This window comes from Stegodyphus dumicola, chromosome X1 (genome assembly GCF_044657685.1).
Source record: "Stegodyphus dumicola isolate Sdum_Otavi_A_Nest chromosome X1, ASM4465768v1".
Lineage (NCBI taxonomy): Eukaryota > Metazoa > Arthropoda > Arachnida > Araneae > Eresidae > Stegodyphus > Stegodyphus dumicola.
In genome coordinates this window covers 173,065,163-173,079,761 of record NC_140780.1, presented here as the reverse complement: position 1 = coordinate 173,079,761, position 14,599 = coordinate 173,065,163, and the positions used below count along the sequence as shown (strand labels likewise).

The following is a 14,599-nucleotide window of genomic DNA, read 5'->3' as shown; positions in this document are numbered from 1 at the left end:
ATAAACAAAAGGCCTTTTCAAAACTAGCAACTTATTACTTGCAAGAAATGGCCTCAGAAAAGCTTCAAAAGCTGAAATAAGAAAATAATTTTCTGTATTAAAAAATTCAATACCTATGAAGTTACCCAACATTTTAAATTCAGTAATAACAGAGTGAAATTAATTCTTCCTACCTAAAATATGTAGCTGTGAGAAGAAACATGCTAAAAAATTTGTTAAGGAACATCTTCCCAAAAAAGTTATAACACAAAAAAATTTGGAAAATACATGATAAAGTTTTGGAACACAGATAAATTTTAGAATCTGTATTTTTAAACCGATACTAAAACTATACAGTATAAAGTCTGACATTTGAATGTCCAATATCCAGAATGATCTAGTATCTGGACCTTCAGACCACAGACATTTCTTTTTCAAAACTGTTTTTGCGATAAGGAAGAAAGAATTAAATTCTGAAAATAGCACCTTGTTTTATATGCTTAATGCTTCACACATGTGAAGTAAGCACTTTTTGATAACAAAGCATATGGAGGATCCTAATTCCTTATTTTACTTTGGTAAAAAACACTCGCTTATTAGCACAAGTCTGTATTATCAATATTTTGTCACATTTTTTGCTTGGTATCTCAAACCGAAATATTTCTACCAAAGTTCATCACTCATTTTACACTTATTGAATAACTTATATCCCTCATGCCAATGTGGTGAATCATTTCCATTATTTTTTTTTATTCATAACCATATGACAACCAACTAATGGCAACTTGAGAAATGACTCATGCAGCGATTCTAAAACATCACTCTAAAATTTCTTTCTATGTGCAAAATATAGATTTTGCATAAGAAATATGCTAAAAGATTACAGTTAGCACATTTCAAATATGAATAACCAACTTGTTCAGATAAGCCTTAATTGTATGTGGAATTTATTTATTTAGAACTTGGATAAACCTTAAGCATATGCGGGTTTGGTTTATTGAGAATATGGCAAAGCACACTAGAGCTATCTGCCTAAGGGCAGGGATGCCTTTGAGTAGGACTTTCTAAGGGAACTGGCTCGTATACACGTTACAAATGGGAAAAACCACGGAAATGGCCATGCAGCCAGCCTGTTCACAGGATTCGAACCTCGGACCGAACTAGCAGTGTTCAGCGATTTTACCACTCGGCCACCGGTGGGCCTTAAGCATATGCGGGAAATAGACATAAGTATAATAAATAAACAATATAACTTAGGCTAACTTCAATGTCCAATAGAAGCAAGACAAAATTTAATAGAACAAAATGTCTTAGTTAGCTAAGCTTTACAATGATAGCCACATTTTGGAATATCACAAATAAAAAGCAAAATTTTCAGTTTAATGGAATTTGGATTAATGCAGAAAAATGATACAACAAAATTCTCAATTGCAATAACAAGAACCTAATAATCAATCACTGCAGGTGAAATCTGTAATATGATTCTGATTGCTGCCAGTGGTGATTAAAATGACAAAGAAATATTGAGAATGAAAAAATTTCAATTGACAATTTAGTGGAAATTCTCAACATGACAATTACTGGACTTTAACAATGGAACTTTGTAACTGAACAAGAAATTAAGTCTATTTATAGAATTAAAGAGAAAGTATTAGCACACAAAAAAAAAAAAGAAAGAAAGAAAGAAAGAAGCAACTTTAAACATACATTGAAAAAAAAAAGTGCTTAATGAAACAAATATTAAGCTTTTTAATTTGTTTTTATTTTCTATTTATATAGATTTTGATACCCTTAAGGACATAAATACTTCATTATTTCATAAACAATTTCATCATGACATCTCACTAGATTTAAAATCCAGAATCATCAAAGTCCCAATGAGTCTGGATCTCAAGCTTTGCACTGAAATTTTCAAGCAGTTTTCCCAATAGTTCCTACACAGATTTTACTTTTGGTGGTTTCATTATAATGACTTTTAAATTTCAGAAAAACAAAACATGAGCAGAAGATTAATACTAAATGATGCATTAATCGTTTAGGCAGAATAGGGAGGGGAATACAAATGAATTTGTGGCAAATTCCTTACAACAAAAGCATATGATTCACATGTTATTAAATAAACATAATTAATTTCTAAATGAATCTAAAAATTTACATACCTGTTGATTCAGGGCAAAAAACATGATTAGAAATATTGAAGCAGGCCTCACAAGTCAAATTACTGCAAGTAACTGAAATAAATTAAGAGTACAATATATAATATATAAAACAATTATAAAAAGTTCAAACCTAAGCAACTGACTTACAAGAGTTTTCATTAACAAGCATACTATGCAAGCTACAGTTCGATCATCGCAAACGCAATGTTGACAGGCATTTTGCCAAAAATTATATATCATATATATATGTAAGAAAAATAAAGAATATGTAAAAGATTAAATTAGCAGCGTAAATTAATTTCCTTTCTCTATTCTAAAAATAGCAACATCTATTTGCACTGCATCATTTCAAGAAAAATCTATGTCATATGATTCTTACGTAATTCTGGCAATGTAAATTGAACTAAAACTCAAGCAGCCAATAATTTTATGGCAAAAATTACTATACAATCAGAATGCTTTGAGAACCAAAACTAACACAGTCTGACTTGAGATTTCATCCTGAACATTACGCACTTGCTTTCTATGCTTTGGCCTGGCCGCACTGCAGTCTGTCTGCTCTTTCTTATTGCAAATTTATCTAAAATGTAAAATCTCCTGGAATAGGCACAATTAATGTGCCAACTTGATTGTCACCGCAACATGTTTGCTATAATAAAAAATGAAGATTTAAATCTGCCTTCGCCTCCAATTTCCTAGTCATTATGGATCAACATTTGTACGCTATCGAAATTCTTGCTCTCCAGTTACTTCTTTGTTTTTATTACATATACAGTACAAAGCTTTTAATCCGGACTCATCGGGACTTCGGCGATTCCGGATTAGGGGTTTTTCCGGATTATAGATCATCAACTTAAATCTGGTAAGATGGCATGCAGTAATTATAAAATTAAAAATATGAAACCATAATTTATGAAATAAAGAGCAATTATGATATCTAAAGGATATCAAATTTTACAAAAAAAAAAAAGGCTTAATATTTATTTGTTTACTTTATTAAACATTTCTTTCATTGTAAGTTGTTTAAGTTGCTTCATTTTATGTGCTAATACTTTCTCTTTAATTCTATAAACAGACATAATTTCTTGTTCAGTTACAAAGTTCCGCTGTTCAAGTCCTGTAATTGCTGTGCCGAGAATACCGACTAACTTGTCAATCGAAATTTTTTCGTTTTTCTTAACCTCTCTGTCACTTTCTTCATGCCGCCTTTATCCACTTTTTGCAGCAATTTCACTTTTTGTTTGATGGACATCGAAGCATGCTTTCGCTTTATAGATCCTTTGGCAGCTCCAGAATCAGAAACTCTTTTTGACATAATCAAAAGTTCAAGCTTACTTTTTATAAAATTGCTCTAGCAGTCTGCAAAAAATAATAAGCCGGATCCAATTAAAAGATTAAGGAACAAAGCAATCTGCAACAGTAACTGAAATAGAAAATTAGATAATTTTAGCCTGGCTTATACCGTCCGTTATACATTAAACACGCATGTGTAAATGCATTATGCACATGCGTAGAAAGTTTGTAGCTTTTAGGTCCGGATTATAGATCATTCCGGATTATGGACGTCCGGATTAAAGACTTTGTACTATATATATTATTAATTACGTGCTGCAAGATGAGGGGCACATGCAAGAGTTCACGCTCCACTAGAAAGAGATAATATACTTCTGAAGGAGAGAAAGTGCCCGTCATTGAGGTATCTTGTCATCAATTGTCTTCGTGCCTTTGCTTCGTATTTACAGAAATAAAGGCAAAGATTTGCACTGATTGCAAAAAAACAAAAATGTTCAAAATTTCCTAATATATGAATTTTACATGAACAGTGAATATTCCATTACTTAGTTTTAGAAACAGTAGCATCTAAAATAATAAAACATTTTTTAATGGAAGAATTCTTTTGTAGTTCAAAAAAGTTTAACAGGTTTCTACCCCATTTGAGCAGAATATCTCCAGTTGAATTAGCATGACATTTGCCACTATTGTGATACTTTTATACAAGAAATTTTCTGTTCCCTTTTCTAAAATTTGTCTCCCCTCCCCCAAATGTGTAAAACGATGAGCATAGCTTTCATGCAAAAATCAAAAAGAAAGGTAATTACTATTTATCATAATATAATTATTATAATTAGATAACTATAACAATCATTTATCATCTTATTAAAACTCCCCCAATATATGAATCCCTAGCAGCCTATTTACTCAACCAATTGATATTAAATTTCAGATATTATTAACCCTTTGTGGAACAGTGTGTCCGGTCCGGACACACCTAAAAATTTCCTTCTGTACGCACAGAAAAATTGAATTAAAAAGGATTTATAGGTTACACTGAACCTTTTCTATTTATAGTAGATGGCAGCTCACCACAAACCAGTCCATATATTTTAGCCATGTTTAGTTTTTTAAGACCATCATTTTTCAGAGAAATCTTCCAGATTTTTTTTAGGGTATAAAAGGAGTTGTTTGAAAAGAAATTTCTATGTCATTTCTTTGGCTGCATGCTAATCTCCTTATTCTATATTAGTTTTAAATTTTTACCTTGAAATCTTGCCTAAAACCAAACGGCGAACCCTAGGTGTGCCCAGAGCAGGCTCACCGATAATCTAGGACAACTGAGAGTCTGTATTCTTTGTTTCTCCGCATCTCATCGGCCAGTTCATTGACAACAATGCTCGTTTCAGCGCTCTTTTCGAAGCTCTATTCAACCGATGTGCCACTTTGGGCACACCCACAGAATTAAAACGATAAGTGCTATCTTCACAAAATTTTACTTGTGTACTCCTCTAGGCGTAATTACACTGCCTACCTTTTTTTTTTTTAATCAAAACTCCGACTTTAAAAGGTAGTGTGCCGGAAAGGGTTAAATCTTTTTTGGCATTGTCTACTATTGCTATAGAATGCCATCGGAATTTTACTCTTTAATTAATTAAAATACACCTAAATTAATTTAAAATGCAATTTATGTACAAGATCAAATGGTTAAAAGAAGAAAAGAAATCACGTATGCTGCCGAACGGTTTTAAATAAAATGTTTTGTGGGTGCTAAAATTTCAAACTTTGCTTTTTGAAAAAAAAAAAAAAAAAAAAAAAATGAATAAAACGACAAATTAATATTATTAATTATAAATGTTCAGTTATTGATTATAAATCTTTGAGAAAATCTATTATAATTAATTCATATATTAAAATTATTTTGAACATGTTTTACAAAGATTTTAAATAAAAGCTTGTAATTTATGTTTATATTAACCAATTGTATTGCACTAGGTTTTATTTTATATATATATATGTGTGTGTGTATATTGAAATTCAGTAATAAAATTTATAAGAAATTTGAATGATTTTATGACCATTTAGACAGTTTATATTCTTTAATCTGCGTTTTCTTAGTTTGCATATTTATCGATAAATCCTTTTACTTAAAGTCCTAAAACTTATATAGATATTGACTAAATTATTTACTATGTTTACCGCTTATTTAAAATTATGTACTTTATAGAAACAAGAATTGGTTTTGAAAAATACTGAAAAAATACTGAAAGTGCTATCTTCACAAAATTTTACTTGCGTACTCCTCTAGGCCTAATTAGACTTGCCTACTTTTTTTTTTAATCAAAACTCAGACTTTAAAAGATTGCGTGCCAGAAAGGGTTAAAGGTATACACTCATGCTGATTTAAAACAATACAGCTCATCTGTTATGATTCAAAAGGCAACACCCACTTTCTTCCTGTGCAAATGATCAGCACATTAAAAAACAGAAATCAAGTTGGAATGGTACATGCAAGATGAAAATTACTAGTGTAAAAAAGTCAAAGAAGAGTGCCAATAACAACAGAAGTGAGCAGAGGGGAAAAACTTTATTGGAATTATAAGTTTTCAACTCGCACAATTTCAAGATTAGAGTTATTTTCCGTAACACCGCAGTTTTGTAGCCAGCATCATTATTCCCCCAAACTCAGTCCGATGGAGTTCTAGGCTTATCTGTAATTCTAAGGTTTACAATCATCAAAATGCAAGATATTTGTCAAAATTGAAAGATGCCATAAAACATAAGTTATACAAATTCCTCCTGTGATGTTAACTTTCATCATTGCTGTCAACAATCTCTCACATGCAATGTGTTGTCATCCATGAACTGAGTTTCACTGCGAATTTAGAAAAGTACTCATTTGATAGACCCAAAGAAAATTTAAGCTATCAAGAAACTTTTGTGACTACAAACCAAGAAAGAATTAAGAAGTTTATTAGGGCTTTGCAATTATTATAGGGAATATATTCTACGTTATGCAAAGGTCGCATACCTATTCACAGAATTAATCAGAAAAGAAGTTCCTGAACGCCTTCCTTGAACTGTGATTCATGAAAACACATTTCTAGAATTGAAGAAATTGATAGAGCAGGCTACTGATCCATATACATACAAGCTTAAAAACCTCTTTATGATACAGTCAGATGCTTCCTTTTAATGGCATAAGTGCTTGTTTATCGCAACACAGAGAAGGAAATATGTGTCCTATCAGCTATGCAAGCCAAAAATTAACAAAACCTTAGCAGACACTGAAGTTATATGCCAGATCTGCACGGTTCCCACAAACATGCACTTTTGTCATTTATAACAGGCATTTACAATTACTTACATATGTATACACACACATACTTTAAATTAGATACCTCCTATTTTTGAATAAATATATATTTTGTGAACAAGAAGTGCTTCCTTGAATTACTGTCACCGATGGCTACAACAGAAATAACCGAAACCTTCTACATTGCCTTTGCATCAGCCTACAATAAATTAACCAAACAGCTATGAGAAATAAGATACAGCTACCTTGAAATCAATATCGGACCTGCATTCTAACACACTGCTTACAAATTTTCACATTACATTTGTAAAAAATTCAGTTGTTTAAGAAGTACAACTTCACAGAATGCAAATTTTTATATTCTCTGTTGTAAGGCAAAATGTCATATTTCTGCAGAAATGTAATGCTTTCTTTCTCATCAGCTAACAAACTCCTCAGTCTGTTACAGTTTATTATAAGGTAACCTAAAATACTCATTGCAAAAAGAAACACTAATCAGAAAAATGACAGTTGAATTTCAGAGCTGCAAATAACAGATGCGTGCAATACACATATCTATATTGCCACATAATTACTTTTTGGGCACACAGGTTGACACACAACTATTTTCATGACATACTGCATTTTCTCAACACATTTTTATGACTTTTCAGTGGGGCTGTATACAATCAGAAAGTACTAAAATTATTTATGTATTCTGAAAAGCACAGCACTCAACACATATACTCCTTTAAAGACTGAGGTTTAACATATTCCTTAATAACAACATCTGTAAGTGTCAGGGTATGTCTGAACAGCATATTACTACATCCGGATTATAGATCATCAGTTTAGATCTGGTAAGATGGCATGCAGAAATTATACAATTAAAAATATGAAATCGTAATTTATGAAATAAAGAGCAATTGTGATCTAAAGGGTATCAAAATTTACAAAAAAAAAAAAAATGCTTAATATTTATTTGTTTACTTTATTAAACATTTCTTTCAACGTGCGCATGTGTAAAGCATACATTACGCATAATCGAAATTAGAAAATTGCAACCAGAAAACTATTTTATTCGTATTCGTGATATTTATAATGACGAGGAAATTGATTTAAATCATATCGGAGTACATCGAGGTGAAACACTACATTTAGTAAGGAATTATAAGACGAATAAAATAAAAACATCTGCGCTGAACATGAGGATACTGCTGACACATCAACTTCCAGTTCATTGGGTGCTGCGACGTTCTCCCCCCTCCTCCCGCAGAGCAGCGTGAAATTGATAAACAGATTTCGGAATGGTTAGAGAAACAAATCACCTCTCTGTCACTTTCTTCATGCCTTTATCCATTTTTTGCAGCAATTCCACTTTTTGTTTAATGGACATCAAAACGTGCTTTCGCTTTATAGATCCTTTGGCAGCTCCAGAATCGGAAATTCTATTTGACATATTCGAAAGTTCAAGCGTACTTTTATAAAATTGCTCTAACAGTCTGCAAAAAATAATAAGCCGAATCCAATTCAAAGATTAAGGAACAACGCAATCTGAAACATGAACTGAAATAGATAATTAGATCATTTTAGCTTAGCTTTTACTGCCTGTTATACATTAAACGCACATGCGTAAAGCTATTACGTGCATGCGTAAATGCATTATGCGCAGAAAGTTTGTAGCTTTGAGGTCCGGATTATAGATCATTCCGGATTTTGGACGTCCGGATTAAAGACTTTTGACTGTATTACACTGTTGAGCTCCCATGTCTGCAAATAATATGTTACAAAATCTACTGCAAATTTTAGCAAATGCATTCTGTGGCATTTATTTAATATAAGTATTACAGGGTTCGTACACATTTCCTTACATAAAAATTAAGGACTTTTAAGAACAATCAAGGAAAAAATTAAGGACCTATCAGCAAACAAACAAAAATAAAACCGAATAGAATAAAGCAATTATCCATTTAAGAAGTATGTATTATGCACTATTATTAAATTCAATTTAATACTTAACATAAAACAATTTTGAAATTAAACTAACTCCCAACAAGTTATGAAGTAGATATAACAGCCACAGATATTTTAGAGATTTACATGATTTAACGTCCCTTTGAAGAAATTTTTTCTTCTGCTTCATATAATCAATTTTCTTCAATAATTTTTCTTTTCCTCTTTGAATTTTCAGATTTAGTTCAAGATTTTGTTCTTCTAAATACTGCATATATTTAGACCTTGAAGAAGCTGCTGATGATTTCATTTCTTTATTAATTTCGATACTAAGAATACCTCCAGAAAATTTCATGTAATCAAATACTGTACGTTGAAAAATGTATGATGAGTCACTTAAATTTTCAATTTCAATTGCTTTATTTACAGAGAAGCCCATTTCCACAGAGGCCTGTCCATGTGACAAGATAAGAATCATTTTCACTATTTTCCATACTTTTATATAATGAAAATAAGAAGTGAGAAATGTGTCAAGACAAAGATTTTGAGGATCAAAAGTCAAAAATTGATGTAAATTTGTCTTAACTACTTTGTCTAGAATCTCTCCAAACTGCAGCAGAATTTCATCATAATTATCTTGTAAAACATGTTTATTCCGCGTTAATACTGTTGAACTATTTTCATTTTGTTCTGGGCTTTTTCTGGACTTTTAGCCATCAATTGTGGGTCTATACAAGACACATTTCGAATAAGAGAATAATTTATTGGAGATTTAGCCATTAAGTGTTGTACCATTGTTAAAACACATTGTTGACCTTCTTGTTTCAATGCAAAACTTGCAGCTTGTGAAATGTCCTTCTTGCGGCATTTATCATTCATTAACTGCTCATCGACGAATCCCAAATAAACTTTACTTTTAGCATTATAACAATTTGGATCATTAAAATTAAATTTATAAAGATTTTCTGCTTTAGTTATTTTTAAATATTCTAGTTTCAAAATTTTAAAGTGCTAAAAGCAATCATTTACAAGTTTTAAGATATCTTCAGCAAAAAAGGGAATAAGTGGTTTATCGCTTTGATAATATTTAAGGAAAGGCAATAATATTTTCGACAGAGAGAGAAAAAAATTTAATTTTATAAGAAATGTTTTATTCTTAGTTGCCTCCAAAATATTTGAGAAGGATTTTAATGAATTTTTTTTAAACTGCCCCATTTCAACTTTTTTAATGTATAGTAAGCAAGTCATCCCATATTACAATGGCTCTTTCCACTGCTGGGACATTTTGCAACCATCGGTAAAAGCAGAACTTCACAACAGAAAATTTTTATTAAAACATTATTTCTTTATCTATCAGATGATGGCGCAAAGATAAAAATTCTGCAATAATTGGTTTTATTGTTAAACAAAAATGTATGAATTTTTCTTACGCATTATATTTTAACACTTAAAAAATGTACTATATCGATAAAAAATTGCGACATCGCGAAATATTCTAGGCAAGCATTCCTGCAGAGATTCTATTACATCGCTAAAATTGCCATAAGAATGCTATATTGGCAATACCATGAACACATTTTCTCCATGTAAGCAACCATTCTGCTTTTCAGTCATTTTCTTTTAATTTATTAATCTTCCATTTCTTTTATATTTCATTATCATTTCAACATTGACTTTTTATTCAGGATTTACCTTTTATTTTAATTTCTAGTTATAAATAGGTGAAATTAGCTTAATAACGAAAGATAATTTCGATCATTATCACAATGAAATTTTATATCGACCAGCAATTTGGATAACTGATGCGATATTAAAATTCAATGACATTCTTCTGAAAGCAGTATTCGGTTGATCTTTGGATTATGGTAACTTGGCGATTTTTTGGCGAAAATTTGGCGACCAACTATGCTACAGCAACCCTCTATTTTTTTTCGCCGCCACTTCGTGAAAACATGTTTCTTTTCTTTTTATTTACTGAACACTTTTTCTAACAACCTACTAGCCGAATTACACTTATGCTAGAAATTTTATGTAACAAAACTGCTTAATCATGACAAATATTAACTGCAAAATTGGGAAAAAGTGCACAATCCCAAACTCCTTGCACGTTTTTCAGAATAGCACATACACCATTTACACGTCGACTTATTTTTACTTAAAAAAACATCCCAGAATTGCACAAAAATGGCATTGCACACACTCTTAACTTTATCCATCTACACTGCTATTTTCTCACAAATTACAAAAATTTGCACGAAAATGCAAAAAAATTCTGTGAATCTTTAAACTCGGTAAAAAGCACATATATGAAATTACCTGATCGCGAAAAAGTACATACCCTTTCCAAAGATGAACATTTCCACGTATAAAATAAATAAAATATCCAAAAACTTTTACCTCTAAATTATCTATCTATAATAATAAAAGCAAGTGTAATGTGTCTGTCTGACCGAGCTCTCCAGCCAAATCTATCGCACGCAGGGACCTGGAATTTTTTATACGGAAGCACAAAGGGGCTGGCCACCAGACCTCGAAGCCCGATTTTCGAATTAGAAAAATTTTAAAAAAATTATTTATAATTAATTAATCACGGATTTTTTGACTCACTGATATTATTATTTGTTTTCAAATAACGTTCGATTGTAACAATTGATTTCTTTATTCTAGCGTTAGTTTGCTGTTTTGACGATACATTAAATCAATTAATTACAATTCATTTCTTTTTTGTAGCTTGTGGGGGGGGAAGAGAGAGAGACAGTCTACATGTCCTACACTACTATTCCTGCGCTATTCACTTATCTGCATTTTCTAAATGCACGGGCAACGCCGGGCGGGTACACCTAGTTATATTATAAATGTCAGCAACGAATTTATACGCAAACATTAAAAATAGTTACAAATACTTAGTGTCAAATATTTAAATTACTTCCATACACGTTTACTTCAACTGAAACGTATACCAAATTCCTACAAACATAAAATTCACAAAATAACTATCATTTAATTAAAATATCACTAAACCATGACGTCGACTTATTTTTACTTTAAAAAAAATCCCAGAATTGCACAAAAATGGCATTGCGCACACTCTTCACTATATCCATGTACACTGCTTTTTTCTCATAAATTAGAAAAATTTCATGAAAATGCATGAAAATACTCAACGTATACTACTCAAACGTATTCCAAAATACTACAAATATATAACTCACAAAATCACGATCATTAAATTAAAATATAATTAAATTAAAAACACTACTTAAAATATAAATAAGCACATACATTAAATCAATAAAAATTACATTACAATCCTAATTACTTTAAACTAAATCATTGCTTATAACAATTTTCCAATAATACCATATTAATTTATTTACTCCTTACATTTAGAACAATGCATAAAAATAATATCCTCAAACGATTAAAAATACTAACTTACCTAATCTTCTTCAGAATCTTCATTACGTGGCTGCAGTACTACTGCTAATTTCTAAATCCGAAATCCAGTAGTCAACTGGAAGTCTATTCACCAAGTAATAAGAAATTAATAAAATTTCACCCATACTCAAACTACTTTCAGCAAACCACGTACCCTTCCTTACACTCCGTTTCACAAAATGTCCATTTTCACCAGATTTCTTGCACCGCCATTCAAACTTAACTGTAATATCCTTCCTTTCACACAATCTCAACTTATTATTATCAGATAAACGCATTAAAAATTTAAAATTTACTTTACATAGCGCCATGCAATCCGAAAATTAACACTATTTCACACAACATACAATGAAGCTTAATACAAAATAATTTTTCCAAATTAACCCCCTTTTCCGATTAAAGAACTATAATTTGTCCATTAATGTCACATGATCTCTCATTTCCCTCACACAAAATAATGTGTAATCGGAACAAAGTCCTAGGTAGTAACCTTTATCACCTCCAAAATGTCGCCAAACTACCTGTTACCATATTCCAAAGATCAGCCCAGTATTCCTTTTATAAAAATACTTGGTAAAATTCTAGTATACGGTGCAACCTTGGCACAATTTTGAAAATTATCGCCAACACCAAAATGACCCGTTTAACTACTCATCGTATATGTCCCATTTACTGCTCATCATAAAGTCGCCAAAAGTAGCCACATCCCTTAAGCATCGGATACATTGTGCATAAACCAAATACTTAATTGTCTATTGAAGCTTCAAAACGTATTTCCGAACTTCACTTTTTTCGGCTAGTGTTACCGAATTTGCCCTTGGCGACCTAAAATTGAAATGGAGCCAACAGATTTCCTGCGAAATCGATAACAGACCCTCTGCAGAAATAAATTCATAATCCCAATATCCCATACATATATGTGCAAAAGAGAATAAACTCCGTAGAAGGTCATCAAAAATTAATTTATGGCTTAATTCAAACTAACACAGAAATTAAGGTAAGCAAAACCATGTAAAAATAAATCGAAATGATAAAACGAAACTTAGCTTTCATGTGAATTTTCAACGCTGACTCTCCCATCCTAGAAACTTCAATTTGTTTCAGACAAAAACCCCATTTAGCTTTATAAGGATTGTCATCCATCAATATCCAGTCTTTGTAACCACCTTGATGAAGCCACAGTTTATTGAAAATGCACTTTTCAGGCATCTTGTTCCTATTGGCGTCCGAGGGGTTGTGGCCTTCCAGGTTGGAATTGTTCTAATTTTGGCAAATATTTTCAGAATCCTCATCCCCTTTTTTTTTTTTTTTCCTTGAGCACCTTCATCATCACTTTCGCCTCTTAAAGAACTTCCGGCTTCACGCTTTCATCACAATCTGCCTAAATTTATGGATAACACCTGTTTCAAAAGATTGGGTGAATAGCCAATCAGACACCCAATATTTTCATCCTAGGGTAGCTAATTGTTTTTTTATCGTTTGCAACGCAAATCTACCAACAGATTGGTTAAGAGCCGTGTAATTTTAATTCCACATTCATGAGAAATAGCAATTCACACTTAGAATGGCAATCATTAGAAATGATAAGAAACGTCAAATGAGCAAAATTAAGGACCATTTATTCCTTTTGACCAAAATTAAGGACTTTTAAGGACCAAAAATCATTTTTGAAAAATTTAAGGACTTTTAAGGACCATACGAACCCTGGTATTACAAACTTTTACAGCTAAATTTATGAAAAATATATAATCAACATTAATTAAATTAATAAAGTGTACTGCATGCTTAACTGTACATTTACAGCACACCTCTTCTCTCAACTCTTTCACAGTGAAGCTGTCCGTATCACTTGTGCATTCAGAAATCGGTAGGTTGCATGAACACCTGCATCCATTTTCTACTTGGTGCTTTCCCTCCATCATGTTAATTATATGGGTCATTGGTTTTGGGAGTTGTTAAACGACATGCCAATCCTGCTTTTGAAGTGACAAAAGTTAAGTTTCTTTCTGAATGCATTTTCCCTCTCCTTCGTTTAGCTTCAATGTTTAATGTTCACAGTTGCAATCCTGCTCTAGGGGAGAAAGTGGGTGAAACCGCACAAAGATCTCCAAGACAGAAATAATCACTTAAGTAGGTTATTGTTAATTCTGTAATATTTGACTTAGCAGGAGGGAAGGAAATCCGTTCCAACAAAAATCTATATACATGAGTGTTTCAGATGTTTGACAGGAATAGATTTTTGATTCTGTCAATGCAAAAGAGTTAAGAATGAAAGTAAATTATTCTGGTATTGCATGCTATGCAACTAAAAGTATTCAGATTTCCAAAAGAGGTAGCGGATTTTATCACCGACATCACAGTATGAGCTGAGACAAGTATAAAAGAAGATAAGCACACCCACAATGGTTGTTGCACGGCAAAAAACCACAATGGAAGGCTAAATGACATTGCATTTGCATATGCTGAAAGCAGTACATTAGCTCTCAAATACTGGCACTAATCA

The 14,599-nt window shown here is 31.8% G+C and overlaps 1 protein-coding gene across 2 annotated transcripts in view; it reads right to left on the bottom strand.

The window, feature by feature from the left end:
- LOC118182482 (sialomucin core protein 24-like) overlaps window positions 1-14,599 on the bottom strand; it is a 50,060-nt gene that overhangs the window by 21,956 nt on the left and 13,505 nt on the right. Inside the window, exon 2 of one of the 2 annotated variants that reach the window (XM_085807287.1) lies at window positions 2,139-2,210. The exons of the other annotated variant lie outside the window; for it this stretch is intronic. Within the exon in view, the coding sequence (XP_085663413.1) occupies window positions 2,139-2,210 (72 nt within the window). The remainder of the gene's footprint in view (window positions 1-2,138; window positions 2,211-14,599) is intronic. 2 annotated transcript variants of the gene reach the window in all.